The sequence below is a fragment of the Raphanus sativus genome, chromosome 7 (assembly GCF_000801105.2).
Source record: "Raphanus sativus cultivar WK10039 chromosome 7, ASM80110v3, whole genome shotgun sequence".
Lineage (NCBI taxonomy): Eukaryota > Viridiplantae > Streptophyta > Magnoliopsida > Brassicales > Brassicaceae > Raphanus > Raphanus sativus.
In genome coordinates this window covers 16,882,283-16,910,004 of record NC_079517.1, presented here as the reverse complement: position 1 = coordinate 16,910,004, position 27,722 = coordinate 16,882,283, and the positions used below count along the sequence as shown (strand labels likewise).

General features: G+C 28.9%; 2 protein-coding genes, 1 long non-coding RNA gene and 1 pseudogene across 3 annotated transcripts; 2 read left to right on the top strand and 2 right to left on the bottom strand.

Moving 5' to 3' along the window:
• Positions 1-2,847: 2,847 nt before the first annotated feature.
• Positions 2,848-3,315, bottom strand: LOC108834156 (disease resistance protein RBA1-like). The gene has a single exon (XM_018607514.2). The coding sequence runs from the start codon at positions 3,313-3,315 to the stop codon at positions 2,848-2,850; it is 468 nt and encodes a 155-aa protein (XP_018463016.2).
• A 1,443-nt stretch (positions 3,316-4,758) lies between these two features.
• LOC130498049 (F-box protein At5g10340-like) lies at positions 4,759-15,634 on the top strand (annotated as a pseudogene).
• Positions 15,635-16,483: 849 nt separating this feature from the next.
• LOC108816904 (uncharacterized) lies at positions 16,484-18,410 on the top strand. The gene is made up of 3 exons (XR_001943929.2): positions 16,484-16,930; positions 17,030-17,164; positions 17,250-18,410. It is a non-coding gene; the product is annotated as an uncharacterized LOC108816904 (long non-coding RNA).
• Positions 18,411-23,090: 4,680 nt separating this feature from the next.
• On the bottom strand, positions 23,091-24,547 carry LOC108816903 (autophagy-related protein 8e). The gene is made up of 5 exons (XM_018589462.2): positions 24,440-24,547; positions 24,307-24,354; positions 24,163-24,218; positions 23,535-23,587; positions 23,091-23,442 (listed from the first exon to the last, which is right to left on the bottom strand). The coding sequence occupies exons 2-5, from the start codon at positions 24,344-24,346 to the stop codon at positions 23,223-23,225; spliced, it is 369 nt and encodes a 122-aa protein (XP_018444964.1). The 5' UTR covers positions 24,347-24,354; positions 24,440-24,547; the 3' UTR covers positions 23,091-23,222.
• Positions 24,548-27,722: the final 3,175 nt, after the last annotated feature.

Here is a 27,722-nt window from a genome sequence, read left to right as displayed (position 1 = left end):
TGTATCTTCTTCTATATAATATTTATTTTTGGATTATTATTTCCTTATTTAACTTATCAATATATATATAAAGATTGAGCATGACCCGCCCTCTCAAGGACGGATATATTTTTTGTTTTATATTTCTTTTAACTTTTTTTAATTTTCATATTTCATTTATTTAAGGAAATATTATATCAATTTAAGTTAATATTTAACATAAATATAATTAAAATTTTCAAATATAAAAATTAATTTGTTCAAAAAAAACAAAAATATATCCACTTTTTCAAAAGACGATCAGAATCTAGTGTATTATTAAAAGTGTAGATTGTCATGCTATGTTAAATATTATTAGGTATTTAAAAAAATATTAGTTCAAAAAATAAAACACATTAAAACCTTAGTTAAAATAAAATAATTTGATATAAACCGTCCACTAACATATGTATTCTATTTACCTATATTATTATCAAGTGTTTGAACAAAATAAAATTATTATCAAGTTCTAATATCAAGATACTATCATGATTCATTTTATTTGTCTATCTTATTAATCATATATATAACAATCGACTAATAATTAACTCACAAAAGTGGTTCTCTAGAATTGTGGAATTATTTAAATTACACCAACATAAATTATTTATCTATCTTATTAAAGTAGAAGTACTTTAAGCTTTTGTTTGGAAACAAGGATAGTGGAATAAATGAAATATTTTTGAAACATGGATACTAGAATAAATGAGATATGTTTGGAAACATGGATAATAGAGATGTCTAATTTCTTTTATTTACATATTTAGCCATTGTATTTTCAATAAATTAAACAACATTATTTCTATATTTCTTTTTATTTACAATTCTGTCACTATATCTACAATTCTTTTTATTTACAATTCTTTATGGTGAAAACAAAAACACAAATTGAAAGATAAATAGTATATTATATAAAAAAAATTTTAAAAACAGTATTATTATCTTATTTAGTTTAGTCAAATATAAAAATTTCAAGAGTTCAATTTTCAAAAAAATATCATAAAATTAATAATAATTAATAAAAAACTAATGCACAAAATTAAAATTTTGAAAAATAGATAAAAGTATATCAATTTAAAAATATACAAAATGGACTAATCTAAACCTAAAAACATTATTTTGACTAAAATAATCATAAAATAAAATTTAAATTTTATATGCATATTTCAAATCAAAATAATAATTTAAAATTGATATATATCAAAAATTAATTTAAATATGCATATATTCAAAAATTAACTTTTAGTAAAATATTTTCCAATAACCATTATTAAAAAATGTTTTCAATATATATAAGAAAAATACAACAAAAAAATTAATTTCTTATACCAACTGAAATTATGCTTTTTATATTTCACAATAAACTTTAAGAATATAATATATGTGATAATTTATAAGATGGTACATATAAAATACTATTAATTATATGATTATTTATATGATGGACCAATACAATTAATTATATGATGATATATATATGATTCATAATATTGACTAGGACTGGACGTTCATGTATCCATTCTGGTTTGTTTCGGATCTGTTTGGGTTTCGGGTTTCCGGGGTCAAAGGTTTCAGCCCCATTCATATATTTCTAAATTTTAGTTCGGATTATGACTAGGACTGGGCGTTTAGGTATCCATTCGGGTTCGTTTCGGATCTGTTTGGGTTTTGGATTTCTGGAGTCAAATATTTCAGCCTCATTCAGATATTTCTAAATTTCAGTTCAAATTATATTCAGATCTTTACGGGTTCAGTTCAGGTTTGGATAACACATTTAAATTATTATTTTTTAAAATTCATTATATATTTTGAATTTTTTAAAATATATAAATAAAATAATATATTGTATATAAATCTGAATAACATATGTCAAAATACCTAAACTTGACATATAAATTGGTTTGGTTTAAATTTTAGATCAAAAATCAATAATTATTTTAAATACTTTTGGTATTTTGAGTGTATTTCCACTATGTTAGGTATTTATATTTGACTATTTTATATATTTTCAAGTATTTAAACCAAAATAAAGTATCATATATATTCTGGGTATTTTTATATACAATAAAACTAAAAGTAATTAGAATGTATATAAGTATATAAATCTTTTTCGGAAACATTCTGATATCCAAAATACTTCGGTTCAAATTGGTTATGGTTTCAGTTGTCTAAATATCAAAATTTTGAATAATTTGGATATTTAATCAATTTTGATTCGGGTTTGGTATTACTCTTTCGGATCGTGATCGGTTCAGTTCTTCAGATTTAATCCAGTTTTGATATTGACATAAAAAATAAATAGCAATATATTTTTTAAATATACATCCGCACGGGCGTGCGGGTCAAAATCTAGTTAAGTATTAAAATATGTGTTTGTTAACTAATCCTGATTTTTAAGAATAATTTATTAGGAATTATATATTATTGAATTATATGTTTAGTAATTGATGAATGGTAAGTGAATTCTAGTTAATGATCTATTTTTAAAAAAATTACACATGAATCAAGGTTGTGGCTTCTCTTTTAATATAATAGATACAATAAATTAATATAATTACTTTTTTAGTTTCTTAGAGATCTATAATATAATTCACTATTGGTTATATCCTTAGCGAATCTAACAAAAATAAATTCTCCTAAGCAACATCTATTAATATGTAAAATCAACAAAAATTGCCAAATTAGTATTGGAGGTTTTCAATCACATAGTTAGTGACACGGATGATATACATATAGCCATGCTTTTCTGTCTTCACATACAAGAGAAAAAATTGCATATGCCCAATGTAATTACTATTTTTGTAATGGTTGATAAAAAGGAGTTAAAGATCACATGGGATACCTGTTGTCACATAACGTCAAGCCCATTTTATGGGAAACAAACTCCAAAGCTTCTTTCCACTTCTTGATCTCCTCACCACTTGAAGCTCTTGCCAAGTTCCAAAAGTAGCGACCAAATTCTCCCGTTTGATTTCTTACATCATTGGCCTTCACCTTGTAGAATATCGGAATCACTTTCAAGTTGTTTTTCTCTGCGAGTTCCTTCATCTTTGCCAGTTCGTTCAAGCACCATTTAGATTGTGCATATTTCCCAGAGAAGATTGCTAGGGCGATCTGTGACTCCTCGATCCTTTTGAAGAGATGTGTAAGGTCTTTCCCCTTTTGTTCGTCCTTGTCGATGAAAAAATATATTCCTTGTAGTACAAACGCGGCAACGAGGTGGCTGAGAAAGCCATATCGAATTTCCTCGCCTCGGAAATTTATGAACACTTGATGCTGCATCACCCTCGTCGTCATATTGGAAGACTATACAGGTTGCAAGAGAAACTTTGGAAAATCTTGTCTGTTATATGCTGCGATGTAGAATGTACAATATTACTTAGGGTGTATTCAACCGAGAGTTTCAGGTGATTTGTATTAAAATGACAAATCCACTGTTATTCAAACATGAATTTTAAAAACTTATTTAAAATCCACTGTTATTGAACTTGACATTTCGTAAAGTACTCTGAAATCCAATGTTATTGAAAATATTTTACGTTGTTGGATTTTAAAGTTTTGAGGTGATTTTAGAGTGTTTGGGTGGAGTTTCTTAGTTAAAAAAAATAAAACTCAAATCCCATTGTTTTAGATGATATTCTAGAGTAATTTAACAAAAATCACCTAAATCTCTGCAACTTATTAAAATCAACTAAAACTCCATTAAAAATCAAATCACATCTAAATTGAATACATTCCCCTTGGAGTCATTACAACTTAACTAAAAAATAATATGATTTTTTTTAATATGAATAATAAAGTCAATGAAAATGAATAAAATAAATAAAGAGAAAATGAACGAGATTTTAACATTACTTAAAAAAAGATTGACTTAAATTGGATGACTAGATTGACTTTTTCATTTTTTCTAAATAAAGTAAAACTATATTTAATAATAACATGTTTGTTACTCCCTCTGTTTCATAATAAGTGTCACTCTGAGCTCATTTTCTTGTTACACAAAGAGTGTCACTTTACAATTCCAATGTAAATAATACTAACTTTCAGCTGAAAATTAATTGCAAACTGCATTGATTTTATAAATAATTTTATTTATCTAAAATACTATTGGTCAAAGAGGTATAATTAATTACAACTTACATATATTTCAACAACTTTCTTAATCTGTGTGAAAAATGTCACAACGACACTCTTTAAGAAACGGAGGGAGTATATATTTAAGTAAAACCCACATTAAAGTTTAGTATTAGAATTACCTATAAGTTTAGTTATTCTTACATTGTTTGACGAATACAACTAAATACCGTGGAACTCTAACGTATCTGAAGTTAATAAATTACGATCAAAGTATGCTATATACTAATTATTTAAGTATATAATATCAAATTATACAAAGATAATACTGATAATTTTATACATATGTTCTTCTTCGCAAATGAATCCAATTAAAATTCATCAAACTAGAGTGATATTTGTATTAAGATACTAAAATGGGATCAATGATATGTTTAAACTCTTTATTTAAGTAATGTTAAACAATTAAATCAATATATTTAATTTCATTATTTATACATGAGGTTTTAAAAGTTAATAAATAGTTAACTAGAAATTACTCTTAAACCATAATAATACAGAAGTTTAATAATAAACTATTTAAAATGGTTTTTTCTTCATAGGCTCTAGCCAATTTTGTAGAGAAAAACACTTTTCCAAAAAAATTAGAAAAGTTAATTGAGAAAAATGAATAAGGTAAAATTATATTTCTTTTAAATAATGTAGATCTTAAGATATTCGAAAAAGCATTTTAGGCGGTAAACTCTATATATCTATAATTGTGGTAACTATTTTCTAAATTGTCTAGATAATTATAATATTATAAAAATAAATAGATTTTGACCCACACATATATTTCAAAAATATATTGCTATTTATTTTCCATGTCAATATCAAAGCTGAAAAAAAAATCAAATCTGAAGAACCGAACCGATCACGATCCGAAAGAGTAATACCCAACCTGAACCAAAACTGATTAAATATCCAAATTATTCAAAATTTTGATATCTAGACAACCGAAACCATAAACAATTCGAAACGAGGTATTTTGGATATCAAAATGTATCCGAAAAAGATTTATATACTTATATACATATTAATTATTTTTAGTTATATTATATATAAAAACATCCAGAATATATATGATATTTTTTAGGTTAGTTTAAATACTTTAAAATATATAAAATAGTCAAATATAAATATCTAACATAGTGGAAGTACACTCAAAACACCAAAAATATTTAAAATAATTATTGATTTTTGATCCAAAATTAAAACCAAACCAATTTATGTATTAAGTTTAGGTATTCTGACATATGTTATTCAGATTTATATACAATATATTTTTTTATTTATAGATTTTAAGAAATTCAAAATATATAAAGAAAAAAATAATTTAAATGGGTTATCTGAACCTGAATTGGAGCCCCAAAGATCCGAATATAATTTGAACTGAAATTTAGAAATATCTGAATGAATCTGAAATCTTTGACCCCGGAAACCCAAAACCCAAACAGATCCGAAACGAACCCGAATGGATACATGAATACCCAGCCCTAGTCATAATTCGAACTGAAATTTACAAATATATGAATAGGACTCAAATCTTTGACCCCAGAAACCCGAAACCTAAATAGATTCGAAACAAACCGGAATAGATACCTAAACGTCCAGTCCTAGTAAGTATTATGTATCATATATATGTCATCATATAATTAATTGTATTGGTCCATCATATAAATAATCATATAATTAATAAGTATTTTATATGTACCATTTTATAAAGAATCACATATATTATATTCTTAAAGTTTAATGTGAAATATAAAAACCATAATTTAAGTTGGTATATGAAATTCATCTTTTTGTTGTATTTTTCTTATATATATTTAAATCATTTTTAATAATGGTTATTGGAAAATATTTTAATAAAAATAAAATTTTGAAATATATGCATATTTTAAATCATTTTTTTATATAAATCAAATTTAAATTATTATTTTGATTTTAAATATGTATATAAAATTTAAATTTTATTTTATGATTATTTTAGACAAAACAATGTTTTTAGGTAATTAGATTAGTACATTTTTTATATTTAAAACTGATATAATTTTATCCATGTTTCAAATTTGTTTTTTGAATTAATTTTTATGAATTATTATTAATTTTATGATTTTTAAAAAAATTGAACTCTTAAATTTTTTATATTTGACTAAAATAAATAAGGTAATAATACTGTTTTTAAAAATTGTTTTATATAATATACTATTTATATTTCAGTTTGTGTTTTTATTTTCACCATAAAGAATTGTAAATAAAAAAGAATTGTAAATAAAAATAATTGTAAATATAGTAACAGAATTGTACATAAAAATACAGAAAGAAGGTTGTTTCATTTATTGTAAAAACAATGGCTAAATGTTTAAATAAAAAGAAGTATTAAATATGTTATTTATGTTTCTAACCAACTCTCATTTGTTATTAATTTACTGAAAATACAATGGCTAAATGTGTAAATAAATAAAATACACATCTCTACTATCAATGTTTCCAAACATATCTCATTTATTTTTATATTCATGTTTCCAAACATATCTCATTTATTATACTATATTTGTTTCCAAACAATACAATTGTGTACTTCAATTTTAATAATATAGATAATATATTATTTAGTATTTATAAATTTTAATAATTTATATAGCATATAATCTTATGAAAATAAAATAATATGATTTTTATCATTCCCCATGGACATGGAGTTTAGAAAAAAATGGAATAATTGACATACCATAGATTTTATCTCTGGTATATGTCATGTTTAAAGTCTATTATATAGGTTTTGAGTATGTTTTAGAGTGTTTTCATGTTCAGATACGTTCTAGAGAATTTTGGTGATTTTGGAGCCTTTTGAAATGCAGAACCGCATATATGTGTCAGATGTTTAAAAATGGATGGAGACCTTACCATAGTGCGATTGAGATGATATTTTGACACAAGATATAACTTTAATTTAGCTTTCCAATATCAACGTTTTGAGGTTAATCAGCATCCTATATCAGAAGTTATGCCCGATACTCTGCCTCGCGAAAAGAAATTGTCGAAGAGATGAAGGAACGTCGATCGACGACACAGCCTTGGTGTTTCAACGGTGATGCGAGAACGCAGGCCGAGTATATTTCAAGACCGACTGAAGCACATAAATACCCTTGGCCGACTTTAAACATTATTTATATGTTTTCTAAGCCATTGTTGACGGCTCTATTTTCTACGCTTTCTTTACTTTCTATTATTCATAGCTTTATCTTAGGAGAGAAGAGAGGAACTCTTTAAGAGTCCTCTTGGAACTCCATTGGTTCTGGTTTTGGTTTTATTATTGTTTTCTATTCTATCTATTCATCTATGATTTCTGTGACAAATATCATGCTTGAGTAGATCCACCTGCTAGATTTAGAGATTTTCTAGGGTTTTGAATGAACTTCTTAATTATAGGATTGCTAGGTTATATATAGATTTACACCAGGGTGTCTTGTAATACTAGGATCTAGAGGAGTTAGAAAAACACGGGAGTGTGACTGATTATTTGAACTTAGAATCATAGGACAATTGAGAAGCACGAGAGTACAATCAATTAACAGAATCTGAATTTTGCTTGATTAAATACCAACACACATATGAGAGTTGGTATAGGAATTTAGTTGAACATTATCGAATAGGGTTTTAATGCTTTTCTGAAATAGTTTCGATCGACGTTCTGGCCATAGCATCGATCGACGCTCACTCCTTGTTTGCATGCGAGAGCTGAATCAAAGACTTAGACATCTGATTAGTAATTGCATGCGAGAGCTAGATTACTCTTATTGAATTCGAGTTCTAGGATCAACCATAAGCATCTATAGACTATAGTTCTGATAACCTAAATAAAACTCTAAGTGTAGCAACCATCGTTCCATCAAACAACTCATCAATCTACTGAACAACTGTCTTGTTCACCTTGTTTTACTTTATATGCAGCTTTATAATCTGTTTGCCTAGTTTAATCATGACTGTATTGAATTTATTGTGTGTCCATGCTCCCTGTGAATTTGATCCCTGAGTACTGCAACAGAACCTCTTATTTGAGAGAGTAAAGTCACTCTTTAAGGTAATTTGAATGATATCAATAATGGGACCGATTGGTTGGACTCTAGCTGTAAATAATTTACTGCAGAATTTAGACTGTATAATTTTTTGATGTAGATGTATCTAATGTAGCCGTAGAAATTAAATAAGAGAAATGATAAAAAAAAATATTCGTACAGCAATATTTTAAAAAAGGAAATAGATTCCTGCAGCCATATTTTTCTTGCTTTAGAAAATAAGACTTCTACAACCCTTTTTTATTGGCTTTAGCTTTAAAAACTACTTAAAACACTATCTATATTATTAAAAAGAAGTACACATATAGAATGCCCATTAGTTTTTAGTATTATTTATACTTCTATGCCACTGACATTAAATAATACTTCCTATTTTAATGCTGTCTTTTCCACTTTGATTAATGCTTTTCCAAAATTAAATTTGAATTAAATACACAATTAAATAATACTTCCTATTTTAATTCTTTGTATTTTCCACTTACATTAATGTGTTTTCTAAAATTAAATTTGAATTAAATATACTTCATTAACTTTTCAATTAAATCAATGTCAAATTAAAAAAAAATACATTTTTGTTGGACAAACAATTCATGAAAATTATAATATCAACTATTCGTTTAACAAATCTGAACGAAAAAAATATTATCAAATTTGAACCAAAACTAGATACTATCCAAACGGATTTACCATTTTGGTATCTAGAGAATCATAACCAAACCTTATCTGAACGAAGTATTTCAGATATTCGAATGTATTTAAATCATATTTATATACTTCAATATGTTAGCTATTTTTCGAGTTAATATCCAAGATATAAGTTAATTTAAGTTGTTTAAAATATTTGAAATATAAAAAATAGTCGAAAGTAAACATCTAAAGTAGATAAACAATAATCAAAACACCAAAATACTTAAAATATATATATTTATTATTCATCCAAATATTCAAGTTAAACCTATTTTAAATTTTTAATTTAGGTACTTTGACTTACATTACTCAAATTTACATGTTATATTTTTTTAAGATTTAGGGATATTTAAATATATATAAATTTAAAAAATTTTAAAAATAATTTAAACGGGTTATCAAATCCGCAAAGATCCGAATAAAACCGGAACCGAAGTTTATAAATACCTGAATAGAGCTAGAATCTTTAAACTTAAAATTTCAAACCCGAATAGATTTTAACCGAATTCGAGTGGATATGCAAATATCCATCCCTAGCTTAGTCAATATAAAACGATCAAATATTACAAATATACTATTTAGTATAAATAAATAAAAACTGAAAATTAATACCCGTGCGGTCGCACGGGTCAAGATATAGTTGGTAACTTAAATGGTTGTAGATAGAAATTAAAGGTGAAATCACTAGTTACAACCCACCCCAATATAATAATAAGGTGTAGTTTAGAGAGTCCACTCTTATGTATACTATTATAGTTTAATGGTTCATTAGATTTTGATCCGTACTTTCAAAGTGATAATTTGATTTTACACAAAAATATTAGTTGATATTAAGTACTATTTTAAAAATCTGATCTACCTATTTATGTTAAAAATAGATTCAGTGTTTTCATATGATCCGCAGTAGAGCTGGTAAACCAAGTAATCCGTATATAGTTCAATTCAAATATAATGAAAATTTCGTTAATTAAAAAATCTGATAAAATACAGTAAAATCTAAAAAAAAATATTCGATTGTAACCTAACTCTTGTTGACCCTTACAAAAATCCAGAAGAAAATTGGTAATACTTCTAAAATTAAAATTTTCTATACTTTTAATTCTACATAAAATAGAAAAAACTATTGGATTTATAATTTTTGTACTTTGATGATTTTTTTTTACTATTCAAAAATGAATAAAATGATATTATAGAAAACCAAAGTTATTTATGTAACAATATTAGTTTGTTTTTGTCATTTATACTGTTTGAGGAATAATTTTATAGATATCGGATCATATAAAAAATATTTCAAAATATTTATTTGTTACTAATTATATAAAAAATGGTTGCGGCAAAATTAATATGTATTTAACACCTAGTTTAAAAAACATTTTCTGCTTAAATAAGTTCATATTTGAAAATATTAATGTTTGTTCCTATAAATAATATCATTTTATAAAAGAAATCACTGACAATTGTCTCATTTAAATTATTACCGTAAATTATATTTGGTATCAATTCTTACCATAAATAACGCAATAATTTATGGTGGTTGCCATAAATGCATTAGGATTAAGGATAATATTGTAAAATATTAATTATATTATATATTTTTTAAAAACGTTTTACCTACAAGTAAGTTAGATCCAACTTTGTCCTTCTATTTTAATAGTATTGATATTATTACAGTTTCTAAATATGCTATATAAATTATTACAATTTATAAATAATAAATTATATTATTTTTATGGACGATGTATTTTGTTTTACAATTTGGCTTGAATATGACGATATTTATAGTAACTAATAGGCTGGTTGAAAAAAATATTTTATGCGAATTTCTAGATCAAAATTTACTTATTTGTTTACTAAATAATAAGTATTTTTCAATATTAAGTTTATTATGAGAAATATATATTGGATTTCCTATTCATGGACAATGTTTTTGTTTTACAATTTGGCTCGAATATGACGATATTTATAGTAACTAACAGCTGATAGAAAATATATTTTCTGCTAATATTTAGATCAAATTTACTTATTTGTTTACTAATAGTTAGTATTTTGAAATTTTTAGTTTATTATGAGAAATATATATTGGAATTTCTGTATCCCACATAATTTGAATGTTTAGTATTTGCTTACTAATAATATGCTGTGAATTTCTAGATCAAAAATTTACTTATTTGCTTACTAATTATTTTGCAATATTTAGTTTATTATGAGAAATATCAAATATGTATATTGGATTTCTTATTTCTGGACTATGCGTTTTGTTTTACAATTTGGCTCAAATATCACGATATTTATAGTAACTAATAGGCTGGTAGAAAAAATATTTGCAGCAAATTTCGAGACAAATTTACTTATTTGTGTACTACTAATTATTATTTTTCAATATATATGTTGGATTATTTCCGTATCACACATGATTTGAATATTCCGTTTTAATAGTTTAAGAAATTTTATATTAATTACGGTTCAAATCATCCACCATAATTTAATAGTGTAGATTTGAAAATATACTTAGATATTCATTGCTACATCTTAGTGAATATTAAGATTATGTAATTGTTTTTTTTGGTCAAATAAGATTATGTAATTGTTGAGATGAAATATTTGCCCGGCATTTCTTGGCTATTTAACTTGTTTTTGATGGGTTGAATTTATTGGCCGAAAATTATTAAAAAATCAAAATAATAGATTGTCATAATAGTGTAAATAATTCTAGAAAACAGTGGTAAAAACTTAGTAGATATTTTGCGTTAATATATATCTTAGTAGATATTTTGCTTTAATAGTATAAATGTATTGATTATTTAATATATGTGGTAGTTTGGATCAAAATAAGCGATTTTATTTCATTAATATAACTTTCTTTCCTGCTGGTTTGTACCAGATCGTGATATGAGTAACAATATTCTAGAAGAGCATATGGAATATCCCCTAAAGAAAGTCAATATAGAATATTCGATGAGAACATATTTGTAACCTTCTATTTCGGCATGCCTTCTGGTTTGAGACGTCGTGAGTAGTGAGCTTAATACTTGAGAGTTAAAGAGAGAAGTCATCAAACCGACAAAAATAAGTTTGACTTCACTTCAAACTGATTAAATTTAAAGATACTTGCTCATCACGTTTCATTCCTTCTTATTAGGACTGGGCATTCGGGTACCCATTCGGGTTTCGGTTTAGTCCATTCGGGTTTCGGGTTTTCGGGGTCAAAGATTTCAGCTCCATTCGGATATTTCTAAATTTTGGTTCGGGTTCGGTTCTGATCTTTGCGGGTTCGGTTCGGGTTCGGATAACCCATTTAAAATGTTTTTAAATTTTCAAAATTCATTATATACTTAAATTTTCAAAATCTATAAGAAAGATAATATATTACATATAAATTTTCATAACATATACTAGATTTTGACCCGCACAACCGTGCGGGTGATTATTTTTATTTTATACATATAAATATTTGATTTACATGATTAGTGGTATATAATTTTAATATTTACCATATTGCTAATGGTTTAATAGAATGGATATTTTCAAACACAAAAATTTCATAGTGCATGCAATAATTTAATTTATTATTTTAAATTATTAGTGATATCATTTTTATTAAAACATGAACACTAACTAAAACCTTACATTACATTATGTAATATCTACGATAAATTCTGTTCACTTTAATATTAACTTCTTTGAGATTGTACTTGTATTTTAGGTTTTGGTCATACATATACGTTAACCGGATTATTTGTATGAATTAAATCTTTGACTGAATAACCTATATTAAATGTAATTTATAAAAAGCGCTTCATTTAAATTATTAAACATAATACATTGTGTTTATTTTGTCATTTTAAATCTAACTTTTTTCTTTATTATCTATGTTTTTGAGGTTGGTTATTTAATATATTGTCTATTGGTCATTTAATATATAAAAAGCCCTTCTTATATTGTCTATTGGTTATTTAGATTTTTCTACACCGAAAAGTTTGGATTATTTACAGTAAATTTTTCAATGTTAAAATTTTTATTTGCAATTCTTCATCTATCATACATCATATTATATAATTAACACTTAAACCTACAACTACATTTGATAATAAAAACAGTGGAAACAAAATATTCACATGAATTATAATTTTTTAATCATTCATATCAATAGCATATTTTCACCGGTACATATAAAATTCTGAATTAACATAATAAAATTTTAGAGATCAAAGATTTAGCTGAAAAATATTAGTTAAATCAATATCACAAATTTAATACAAAATTGTACATACATTTAATATAGTTACATAATTAATTAAATACTTAAAAGGTTTATTTTAGTAAAAATGAAATATATAATTATATTTAAAATAATTATGAAACATACATTTATATTTTAAATAAATACAAAAGTAATTTACATATTTTAGAATGTTTGTTTTATTGAAAAATGAAATATATATTTATGTTGTAAATAAAAAGATATGAAAAGATTTTTTCTGATGTAATTCAGAGAAAATATAGGAATATCTATTTAGGTTTTTTGAATAATTAAAATATTTCACATATGCATACAATAATTCATTGAAACAACTTTCTAAAAGGTGGTCCAAATTAAAAAAAATCACACATGAAAGAAGTCATGACTTCTCTTTTAATATAATAGATGTCAAAATACCTTAATTTAACATATAAATTGGTTTTCTTTGAATAAAGAATCAATAGATATTTAACCATTTTGGTGTTTTCAGTATACTTTAGTTATTTTAAACATTTACTTTTGACTATTTACATATATTTTCCGAGTATTTTGGAAAACTTAAAGGTATCTTATATATTTTAATATTTTTAATATACATTATATATAAAGTAATGTATATATTTAAGTATATAAATGTATTTCGGATACATTCGGGTACCCAAAATATTTCGGTTTGGATCGGGTTCGGTTTCGGTTCTTTAAATACCGAAATTTTGAACCCGTTCGGATATTTAATCAATTTCGGTTCGAGTTCGGTACTATTTTTCCGGATCGGGTTCGGTTTGGTTTTTCGGGTTCGGATTTTTTGGCCAGCCCTACTTCTTAGGTATGTTTTAACGACAAGAGTTTATTTTTATCTTTTTAAAATGGTAAGACAGAAAACTGGCCCAAAACTACCAAATTAGAGAAGATTGATTTCAGAAGATTGAAACTGAATAACATTTCAAACTGATTGCACTCGCAACGAAACCAAAGCAAGTTTCGTGTGCATCAAATATTTGTATAAAATACTTTCAAATAAAAAATTATGATGAATTCCTGTACTTTGGATACAAATATGGATATTTTATATTTTTTTAAATCAACAGCATCATAAGAACCTGCCTTCTTTACACTACTATCCTCTCCTTTAGACACTAGTGTTTTTCTTTACAAGAATACAGTTGTTTGTTTATGACCTAGCAGAGATAGAAAGTGAAACTCTATATTGTATTAGAGAATGTACAAACTTTGCATCGAGACATCTGATCAATCTGATCAGAGCGCAGTCACGAGATCCACATATACCATAGCCGGTGATCAACTTCACCGTGAATCTAATCCTTATCATTGGCTAAGAACTTTGGAGTTACACGATCCATTTAAGGTCAACTATATCTCCAAACCAAGTCAAACCAGTCTTAAAGTTACTCAAAGCTGTGATGGTCTTGTTTGCATCTACGATTTTGAACAAGTGGTGTATGTCTTCAATCCAGCCACTAGATGGTGTCGACTTCTTCCTCGAGCTATGATTCAACTAATCAACAATATAGATAGTAAATTATCACTTTTAATTGTATTTTTTATATTATCGATATTATTGCTTTGATTAATTCCTTTTTTGCTAACTTTTGGTTTTGTTTTTGGCTTCTCTATAGTAACTACTATAGGTATTTCCAGACGACCGTTTCTAGGTTTTGGTAAAGAAGCTATGACAAGCAAATACATACTTATATGGTTATACAATCTTTTAGAACCAGACCTAGATGGTCAAACTACTACTTGGGAGGTTTTTGATTTTACCACTTGTACATGGAGACATGTGATTGGCTCTCCACACCTGATATGTGATGATTTCAAATCTCACCCAGTACATTTAGATTGATCAATTCACTGGTTTTACTGCTCATCTTAACGGGAAAACAAAGATGATATGTTTTGATCTTCACACTAAGGTTTTTCAAGTAATGTCAGAAACAAGCCCGGCTCTGGCCATGTGCTGGAGGTGCATTTGCACATGACCCATTTCCAATTTTGACTTTTTCTTAGTTTAGATTAGGACCCGATTTTTGTTTTACAAAACTGTATGAAGGAATGGGTCTCACAAATTTTGTAGCACAAGCCATTTTATGTTTGAGACGAGCCTGGTCAGAAATTCCAATTGCTCATGCAGATCCTCATCGAGTTATCATGTGCAGTCTGCATAATCGTCCCTGCGTATCCGAGATGAAAAGCAACAACATTCAGGATATATGGTCACTGAATTCACTTAAGGTATGGGAGATGACTTACAGTATAAATCTAACACTGATTGTTCGCTTATATGGCGAATATCATGGTTTTCCAATATCACCGGTCACGGTTTTTGACAAAACAAGGTTACTATATCTTCACCCGATTATCAACCAACCTTCTTTACTGGTACAAGATAAAAGAGTCGCATCGTTTTGCGTTCTCCGGACTGGATTACTTCAACCAAGTTATTACTTTTATTCCAAGCTTGATATCTATTTAGTTAAGTACTGTAAGCTTTTTACTTCCAATATGTGATATTGTGATATCTCCTTTGTTTTAAAAACATTTCTTTGATTTTCTACTTCTAATATGTGATCATTTGGCTCATATCGAAGCTTTCTTACTTATTTTATCGTGAACAAATCTTTGATGATAAATTACTATATAGTTTTCTGTTTTTAAGATCCATATCTTTGAAAAATCATAAATTATCAAATTTCTCAGATAATTAAAATTAAGCTGTGAATGAACAGAATAAATGAGAATTTAAAAGAAATAACAAGTAGGTATATCCTTTAAGAAAGTGTCTGTGTAATGTAGTCAAAAGAAACTGGCTAGAATTATATGGAAGATGGATTTCAAATATATATGGAAGATGAATAACGCTAACGTTGATTTGTTGGTATAAAATTTTTATATTTACATCATCGAAAATCAATACTGAATAGAGGAGAAGTGACAGTAAGCGTCAAAAAGCTGATGCAGGAAAAGTATCAGCTGGTCAGAATCGAACCCTCATGCAAATAGAGAAGGTTTCAAGGAGGAGATGAGCTTTTCACCAAATCCAATCTTCAATAGAATCTAAGTAGTTGCTAACAAGGAAAGTAAGGCAACCATTTTACAAAATAAGTTACTGGAATCATCGTCGTGTTGTACAAGTACCACTACGAGAAATATGAATATTGGTAGCAGTTCGCGGTAGTACGAATTCACGAACTGCTATTAAAAGTGTCAAAATCGGAACACAACTCTTTCGTAGCATTGAATTTGCACTAGGAAAAAAATCTATCAAGCGGGAACACAAAAATCACAAATTTTGTTTAAGATAACACTTTGGTGGGGAAATTTTTTTTTTGTCCGCCAACACTTAGAAAAAAAATTGATTATTCCCTCTGTTTTTTTTCCCTTCTCTCATCTCTAAAGCTGAATTTTTTTTTCCTTATTTCATTCTATCGATGCTCTTCCATCATCTTCTTTAATCATAAACCTTGTTCAAAATCAAAACTTATGAACCTAAATTCCATGCCAATCGAAGACACTAAGCTGAGAACCAAACCCTAATAGTGCCTTCCTCTGTCGCTCTTCACCACCATGGCTTGAAGAGATAAGGTTGCAGAGGATGTCAGTTATTGATAAATGCTTATGAATTTCAAAGTTCTCGACGCCGTCTAGGTTTGTTGTCAGGGACGCTCTGCCAGTCTATAGAAGTTGAAGAAGAAGACGAACAAGCTGTTCAGCTACGCTCTACCAGTTACTATCACCACCAAAACTAGATCTTCTTCTAGCTTTTCTCAAGGTATCCATGATTTATCCAGTTTTAGATCTGATTTGCCTCAGATTTTAGTAAAATCATAAATCTGTTTCCGTCAATTGAATCCTTAATTTTGTTTTTCAGGTGAAAACAAAGAGGGATGAGTTTCCTTGGCCTTTTCATCGGTTCTGCAGGTGTATGTATGGAGCAAAACATAATCCTTACATTCACATGAGTTTCCTTGGCCTTTTCACTTTTACAGCATCTTATTTACCATGGGTGAGTTTGGACTTTATCATTCTCTTTTTGGAATGACTAGAGCGATAGTTTGAATAATCTCTTACGCCATGTTCTGAAATCGCAGGTACTACTTGGATTCTCTGTCTTACTTACATCAACTGCAAAGGACATAAACATGTTCTTTAAGGCTGTGTGTGGAGAGGTGTGTACATAAAGTAGCTAACTTTGATGAGTTTACAGGTCACTGGAACGGATATAAAACTCATCGTTGAGTTTCTCAGGTTGTCTTTTGCTTTGAGTTCATGTTTCATATCAAGAGCAAGATAACCAAAATGGGATCGAATTGCAGGCTGATGAGATTTCAAGGATATGTTTTTGCTCTCTTTTGTTGTTTGAAAATGTAAGCTCTTTATCTTAACAACAGGTGATGCCTTGATCTATCTTAAAGCTGTCAAGGATATGTTGCAGGCTGATAAGATGACAAGGATATGTCTTAGATGTGAAGTCTTAATATAACTGTTATCTTGATCCATGGATATATTCAACGTTACAGCTATGCATAGTCCATGTTTCTCTCTGTTTGGCTTTTCTTGTTCGATTCCTTAAGGTCTTTTTGTTGTTTTAATTATTTATTGTAAATTCTTTTTGATTTCTTGACTTCAGAGTCTATTTTTTTGTTGTTGTTAGCTTGAGCCTTCAATGCCATTTACTCCCTCGGTGATGGAAGTGGCCAGATCTTGTCTTTATGGATACAATGGAACTACACCAGAGAAGCGTGTAGATCAACAAGTGAACCCTGTGTCATTGGTACCTTCCCTTGAGGCGGAGCTAGAGGAAGCACACACTCACATTTTCGAGAATGAGAAGCGGACTCACAGGAAGAAGCTTGAGCAGTTCTTGAGGAAAGTCAGTGAGGACAGGAGATAGCTGCTTGGTGGAGCAGAGAGCACGAGAAGGTCCGAGCAATCATTGACGACATGAAATCTCGGCGACTGCAGCTGAAGAGAAATTATAAGGTAACCAAGAAGGATGATCCAAAGGTGACAGTTTTGATGCAACATGCTGAGGTTCTCAGTTAATTGGCTCAGAAAAATTATACAGACAACACAGAACAAAACATGGAGGAGCTGATGGAGACTATTGGCAAAGTGGTTTTGCAAGTTTTGAAATTATGTAGTGGGTTGAGTTTTAGACGTGGAATGTATATCTTGGATAAGTTATGCTTTAAATAATTATGTATTTTTGGATAATTTATGGAATATAAGAGTTATATATAAAATTTTAATTAAATAGCATTACAAAATATTACAAACCCTTAACATATTTTGCAATTTAAAAAAAAAACAAAACCCTAAACCCTAAATATATTTTAAAAATCTAAACCTCAAACTTATAACATAAATTTGAATGATATAAATGTATGTCTTATGTGTATTTTGAATGATACTGGAAGAAGGCAGAGGAAGAGGAACCTGCGGTATTGGTGCTACTCATCATTTTTCTGCACCCAATCTATTAGGCGTTTTAAAGCTTGGGGCTTCTCTATCTCTCCATATAATATCATCGGTAGGAACCTGCGGTCAATCAGAGTTTAAGATCAGATTTTACAGCTTAGAGTTTGACTTATAGTAAAGGAGATGATAACAGTTTTGTGTAGTACTTCTCTGAAATCTATCCAGCTCGACACTTCATCCATCTACAAAGTACAATATACAGAGAGATTGCTTGGTTAAAAACTCTAATGCCTTAATAGCAGATGGCTTTCCTGCATCATGCTTAGTGTTAATTCTCCTCTCTTTCCATCAGAGTAATCAGGCTTCACCGTCTCTAGCACGGTTTCAGACGAAGAAGCTCTTTTCATTCTCCTAAGAAAACTTGCGGCACTCTGCTTCTATTTTTAGCCACCACTTGTGTTGTTACCCTCCCTTTCTTGATCCCTTTTCTTCTGCTCATAGCTCTTGTTTGAGGTCTGCTGGGGTTGTTCTCTCTCTATGCACATTCGTCAGCTTTGTTTGGAAATCATGTTTGTGATGCTTTATATTTAATCCATACTAGATTTTGACCCGCGCTTTTCCTTTATTTTTTTAAAATTGACAAATATTTAGTAAATGTCATATTTTCATATATTTGTTTTTTTATAAAAGATTTAAGTTTTTTATCTTTCTTTTTCGTGTTTTATTTTAAATGAGTATAGGCCTGAACACAATATCTAAATCCGAAGAACCAACCTGAAACCGATCCGAAAATCAGAGTTCCAAACCCGATCAGACCCGGGGTAAATATCCGAATGAGTTCTAAATTATTATATCCGAAGAATCGGTCCCGAACCCGAGCCGATCTGAAAACCGAATTAGTACCTGAAGATATCTGAAATGTGAATATATATCTAAAAATATATGTTATAATTATATTTATAATTATTTTAATATTTTAAATTAATATTATAATTTAGCTATAGTAGTTATTTTCGATACTTTGAATATTTTGGATAAAATATGATAGTTTGGATAAAAGTTCACCCAAAAAAAACTATATAAAATGGATATTTTTAGTTACTATTGAATAATTTAGATACAAAAATTTGAACTGAATCGGATACTTTGGTTACTTTGAGTACAAATAACCGAACCCGTTTAGATACTTTGGTTAATTGGTTATTTTTTCAGGTTCTTATGTATGAGAACCGAATCCACCCGGACCCGGAAAGACCCGACTCGAATCCGATCCGAAATTTTATAATACCCGAATGAAGTTTAATTTCAAAACCCGAAAAACCCGATATCCGAAAGAACCGATATGTATCCGAAGTGATTAATTTTTGTTATTATCAAAATATTAAGAATGATTGAAAAGAAATTATTTGAATTTGGAGAAAAAAATAAGAGTTGAATCTGATTTTTTTAATCAGCCCAAATGGCCCAAGAGAGATCTCATGTAGGATGTGGGCTAGATCAGAAAAAATAACCAAATATAAATGTGTTATTAATATTACTTGATTGCCCTTAATAAAATATGCAATGTTAATAAAGAAAATGGTATTTTTAGTAAAAAGGACAATAAAATCCTGTTTTAATAGTATAGATAAGAGTTCCAAGACACTTCAATACGTGTAGCTTTAGCAAATATAAAACATTGAACGTGTCATGTTAGAGAGAGTTTGGACACATGTCCGGAAAGTTGTGTTCCTCGTTTGAATACCAGCACTTACTAGGGAGACCATCACCCAAACTATTCCTACCTTTTTTAGCTGCTGAGTTTGTTCTCCCTCTATGCATCTTCTTAGAAACAATAGAGGTTCCTCATCTTTTCCGTATCTAAAATTTTTAAGCTTGTCATTTCCCATCCCTATTCCCATCTTCGTTTCCTGTATACGTTCCCGTCCCAGGGCTGCTTAGGTTGCTACCGGCGACTGTGCTACTGATCGTGTCCGTGTTTTCATAGACGTCCTAAAAATTAGCGGCTGGACGCCGATGCTGCGTCTCATTTATTATCTCTAACTTCTTTACCCAGCGTCAACAAAAACCTCCGCCATCTCTATTTTACTCTGTTATTTGATTCAGTTACTGATGTGTTTTTAGTCACAGACGCTGACGCCGTGATTGACAAAAAAACAAGGCTAATTAACTAAACTCAATAGGTCTGCGCAAACACCAAGCTTAAGTGTGTCATTAGGACAAGTGGGTTTAACTGCCGAGTCCTTCAGTTGGTGGACATTTTGTGGAAGTTAAAAAAAAATGAAGAAAAGAAGATTAATATAAGTGTGAGAAAAAAAGCTGTAACTGCAACAGTTCTAGAGCATCTCCAACCCTACTCCATATTTTGAGGAATGTTATGTGATACATGTGAAGGAGAGATAGGGCATGGTTTATATAGAAGAATCTATAATAATAAAGTAAAAGAGAAAGACTCTACAATACGCCACTTCATCCCTCATATCTCCATTTTGCGACATGTGTCGATTAAATAGATGACTTCTTTTCTTTTTGTTTCTAACTCGCAGCTTCTTCTTCTTTTTTTGTTTCTAACTTGCGGAATGCTGGGATTTTTGTATATTTATAACACATAATAATATTTGTTTTCATTATTTATACGATTATGTTTATACTATTATAAACAATAATATTTCGGCTCATCTAAAAAAACAAAACTGGACTACAATCGACACTTATCCTTAATTCCCAGTATATGACTATAGCAACTAAAATTTAAAAGTTGTATTATTCTGGCTGAAGACAGCCATCGATACTCGGAGATGGCGGCGAGAATTATGCAAAAGAGTACTTAATAAATCAAAGTTAAGGTTATATTATTATTAAGCTTCAATGCAATATATAGACCTTACATTACGAACATCTCATTAAATAAACACTGCATATAATAGATCTAACAGCGAGACTAAATATAATAATACATAGTCTTCATAAGAAGTAACAGCTCAACGTAAACAAAACAGTAAATTCATAACAAACTATTAACTCCAAATATTTAATACCCCTGAATAAATGGTCCTTAGAACCGAACCTAACATGCAGTCAATTCAATAAAATAATCCTAAATACTCACCATCTATAAAACATATCTATAACACCTTATACTCAAACAATGAACACAAACATGAATAACGAACCTGTTTTTCTCATCACTTCTCACACCAAAAAAAAAACAGGAGCAAATCTACGGCAAACACTCCAAATTTACATCCACATGCCCAACACACAACGATCCGTCATAGATTTCCAGCTACCATATATTATTGACAACCAAAGTAATTTTAATGACTCAAAAACTGAGAGTATGAAATTCATGTTAACATACCATAACATTCACCAATCCGACTCAACCTTCCTTATTCAAGAGACTACCCAATATATGATGAATATACTAAGAGAAAGCGACAACATCTTAGCTAATTATCTAGAAGTTACTCAAACCATTAAAGACTATAACCGAAACGCGACTGCAAGACTTGACGTCGATCTAATCATCATCGACCTAAAGAGAACTAATAGACCTCCAACTATGAAAGAGTAAAAATGATATATGCACTACATGCTTCAGAAATTACGACTATCTAAATGATATTTTCTCTCTTACTTACGGCCATTATCTTCATTTTCTATGCATTGATCAATGGCTTCATACAAACATAAGTTGTCCGGTATGTAAAGAAAGTAATCTTTGGTTCCAGCTTAAACTAAATTAATATGAGGTTTGTTATGTCTAAATTTCAGTTTCATTTATGTACTGTTTTCTACAATGATTTTTTTTTAAATATATATCCCCATAAATATAGACTTTTCGTTACTTTCTCATAACAATAACATAAAACAAATACATTTCAAACGTAAAATAATACTAAATGTCTAAATTTAAACTTCAAATGCTGAGGCTATAATATACAATTCACCGTTTCCTTCCAATAAATCTTCACTACTACACCTAATAGACATTATAGCATTGATAAAAAAATATGCTTAACGATTCTACGTAGAACTAAAACTTTTTACCGACCATCCATCACACCAAAATGTCTACATCAACTAAACACACATTACAACAATACAAAAATATAGTTCATTCCACACTGAAAATCAAGACACATATCTATCTTCATTTTATCCACTAATCATTCCGTTCGACCCTGAATCTCATATACATTACAATTAAAACAATATACATACAACATAATTATAAAATGAAAATCTCACAATTAAAACAATATATTTAGAATGACTTCATCATCAGCATGGATAGCAAAATGTTGGCTTCAGATTTCATGAAGAATTAAGTATAAATACTAATTTTCAAAGTAAAAAAATATACAAAAAACAAATATTTGAAAACAAAATAAACAACAGCTCTGCGCGTAGCGCGGACAAACCACTAGTTTAAAATATACTAAAACATGACAAGCACACAGAATTACTTTTATTTACAAGATAATTATTTAAAATATACCATAAGATAATAAAGCGAATTACGAGGATGTTTCAATATTAGTCTTTATACATTTTAACAAAGTGCAAGAACATAGATAGACCATAAATTATTATTAGAACTATATACACAAATTGAAAAAGGGGAACATCAGTGGGGTTTAGATTGAGGAAGCACCAAATGTGTTCTCGCCACTGTAAGTGATGTATAGGAAGCCATCTTGGTCTTTCTTCTCCTCATAGACGCTTGACATAATCTCTCCTGTAGGAGGAAGGACATTATCTACGAATATGAAGATAGCTTTTTCTGCACTTAGTTTGATTCTCTTCCGAATCACATACACAAATTGCCCAACTGTTAGGTCTGATGGCACAAGGTATCTGCAACAAATCAAAATATAAACCATTCAGAAACTCCATTTTATAAAACTACAAATCTCGAAGTTAAGATGGGAACAAAAGTCATTACTGACTTTTTCTTGTCAATGTCTGGGATATCACTTTTCTCAGCCTTTTCCACAATCACCTGCAACAAAATGCACACCATTCATTGAGTGATCAATACAATGTAAACAAAATCTTGAAGCAGAAACAGGATTAGATTCTCAGACAAATCTAATGTTCTGTTGTTTGAATGTGTAATCTAGTTCTCATTCTTTTATCTATTAGCAGACAAAAAGAAAAAGAAGAGAAACTTGTGATCAGCAACATACAACAACATAAATGCCACAAAGTCAGAAACTTGTGATCAGCAATATACAGAACACATGATCCCGAGTGATCATTATAACGTATAAGATAAGTAAACAAAATATTCAAGCAGAAACAAAGGGTTGAAGCAGTATAGGATTATCAGACATATCTAATGTTCGATTGTCTGAATTTAATCTAGTTCTGACTCTTTTATCTATTAGCGGAGGAAAAGAACAAGAAGAGAAGCTTGTGATCAGCAACATTTATATTAAAAAAAAACATGAATGCCACAAAGTCAAAAATTTGAGATCAGCAACATACAAATCCAAGATTCATGATCATGTTGGTGCAATTTAATACAGACATAGATATAAAGGCATAATAAACCCTTAAAGGAAGAGACCATACCGGTATTCTATCAGGGTACTTCTCTATGATCCTTCCTGCTTCAGCTTTCCTCTTTTCTGCACATAAACATATATGAACACCATCTCTCATGTATGTGCTTATAACTTTAAGAGCACAAGATCGAATAAGGAAAGAAAGACTAACCGAAATCGTTATCAAGCTTAAAGCTGCTGCCTTTATTCATCTTTACTTCTGATAATCAATACGAACAGAAAATATAAATTGTGGAGATATCGAACAGAGTATGCAACAAGATCAAATCAATTGGGAAACTTACAGAGAGATTGATGGAATGAAAGAAGAAGAAGAAGAAGATGTTTGATTCTTGTGGAGAAAGTCACAAACGCAACCTGTTTCTTTCTTGTTACTTCTATGATTGGATAATAATGATTAACTACCGTGGACTCTTACCTATATGCCATTATATATTCGCTGACGTGTCGAGTAACGAGACACGTAAGTTTAGCTTGTTCCCCAAACAAAATCATTCGTTTTTTCCAATTTTCTTCTTTTTAATATTATTATTACAACTACGTAATATAACGTCAATAGTACAAGATTTGTTTAATCAAAGCATATACCAAATTAAATTTTATTGTTGTTCTTTCTCAGACTTTTCTTTTTGTAGTGGATTGCACGTCTTCATTAGCGTTTTCTCCTTCTTTCTATTACCTCCGGGTCGCTCGCTCTATGTAATTGAAAGAATGAGAAATCCACTACTCCATTAGCGTTTTCTCATTCTTTCTCAATGGCCTCAAATAATACGGATTACTACTGACCTTTGATGGACCAAATCAAGTTGCAAATGGGCTTGTAGTTGGTTTGCTTTAACTTAAATACTATAATATGCCATGCCCGATATACTAAGTACGCAGAGGCTGCCCTGAGGATAAGCGAAAGAAGCTCGAGCTTACGGCCTTTATTTTGATAAACAATATTTTGGCCGTTAAATTAGTAAAATTTGCAAGTAGTCCAATGGTGCACCGCTCGCTCCTTTGGAATTTTTGACCCTTGTAACGTATGTAGATGAATTGATAGAAAATCATACAAATTCTTTTGCGTTTTCGTTTATATTCGTGTCTATTCATTCATTTGGATGATTTAGAAATAAATAAGCTTGGAAAACAGCATATAGTTGTCTTGTCTGCCGATAGAGATATTAATAGACGTGATTAGTTAATTCGACAGATGATAAATGAACTTGAGATTATAAGGAGTGTATTATAGGAACTCTTCGTCATTACCAAATGATTAGAGGAAGAATGTGTGTAATAATGCATCCTACAATTTTATATGTCAACTAACCCTAGATTTTAGCAATACTAATTAATTTTTCGTTACGTATTAATCGATGATGATCATCTTGTGTTGTTGTGTTGGTCGCTGTCTTAACCAAATAAACCATTATTGTATTTCTGTATTTGTTATATTTTCTGTCATCAACATACAAATCCAAACATAATAATATCGATATGAATATGTATGCCCTGTTCTTATTGATTTTACCAAATCATATTTCATTTCTAAAATTAAAAATACAAAGAAAATTGTATAATTAACTTTCCATTATTAAAATATAAATGGTGTATAAGGGACTCACCGCAAATATATAAATTTAGAAGAAATATACTGTAGTATATATATTATATATCTTGAAATCTACACAAGTGGCACGTTAGTGGTCTCCCTTCTTTTTCATCAACCCTAAATATTGAATAAGCAAGTGGCAATTTGTATCCCAAAGGCTAAAATAAAACTAACAAAAAGACACGCACATAATATTTTAATGCGATTCACATTTTGTTTTAAGACAGAGTTACAATAGTGGTGGAAACTCACATGGAGGTTTGTAGTTTGTCTTGGGAAATAAACCGTCTCTCGTAATGACAATGCTCAATAATAACTTTTCTGTTTTTGTTTTCTGGTTTAAGATATAAACGCATGATAAACTAATTAATACAAAACTGATGCACACAAATAACATAATAATTAACCATGTATACTTTACATTCATACACAAGCAACCAGAAATTTCAATATTATGTTCGAAGTCCAGCTGCAATAGTTATATAGAAATTCTTTTAGATAGTTTTTTAGTTTAGTTTTACAAAAATAGCATTTAAGGAAAAAAATGACCATTAAAAGATAAAATATTTTTTTTTTTTGAGAAAGTAATAAAATATATATATTTATAGGGACCCATATTTATACTCATTGAGTTAACTAATTTAGATTTATAGTTTAGAATTACAGGGTATGTTTTAGGTATGAAGTTTCAAATTTCAAAAATTAAAAAAAAATTTATTTTGATCATTTTATTTTTTGAAATCTATTTTTGGGATAAAAACTTAAAGAAACTATTCGAGAGAGTTGTCCATAGTTATATGTGACCACTTGAATAGTTATTGATAGTAATGTTATTTAATTTTGTTGTGTGCTTTGGTTGTATAATGTTATTTTCTTTGTTATGGAATAGACAATATGTTAGCATGATCGATGTTATATCATCGAGGTGCTTTCATTACCACGAATTTTCTTAGAAACTGTGAACAACATATCGGAACCGTGCGATTAAATTTATTTATGTTGGCAAGAACAAACAATTTTTAATTATTAAAAACAAGTTTGATTTCCAATATGTTGTATAGTGCCCTTAATAATATCTTATGCCTAGTGTAAGTAGTTTATTACGTTTATGTTTTGTAATTTGTATGTTCATCGATCATTATAATGTTCAAGCTGTATTATTAACGCTCGACAATATGACATAATAATTAACGACTCACTATTTAAATGTATATCATTCTCATTTTCAAATCATGCATTCGTCATAAAGTCCCAATGAAACTATATTAGTTATTTAACTAACACATGTTATCATTAACAACTTTGAGTTCTTTATAAATAAAGATTTCGAGTTTCTAAACCACGAGTTAAGCTGTTAAAGTATAATCCACCACCATCTTAGATTTTTTGTAGGTCAGGATTATAAATGTTATAAGAAAATACAAAAAATGCGAAGAATACTTTTAACACAATCTAGAGCCGCTGGATCTATATCTAGACAAAGAATCAACCGTTGATACATTATGTCTCGATGTTCTCAAGAAAATCTTCAAAAAGCCACACACAGAGAGACACTCAAATAGAGCACCGGTCCGTCAGAGTCGCCTGCCAGAGTTGTTGCCCCTTAAATTACCTATATATCCCTCTCTTGTCCGAACTTTCACGCGTCTAAGAGGGTTAATTTGGAAATCTCGTAATGAACCATCTGCGTCAGCTTCGTCTTTTTGCTCTGCTTCCTCGGCATATGTAATTTAGAAAAAAATACTGCTCAAGTCTTTTTGATCAATGATTTTTTACGCGCCTTTTTCATAATTTTTAAAAGTACGCAAATATAAAAGTATTACGTGAAAATGGGAAAACATTTGAATTTTTGTTAGGTTCAAATTCTGGACTTTCAATTTAAAATTCGTGATAGTGGATTGATTTTGATTTTTTATATATTACTTAATGATTCGTGTTTATTATGGATTTTCTCAGAATATCTCCAATTTTTT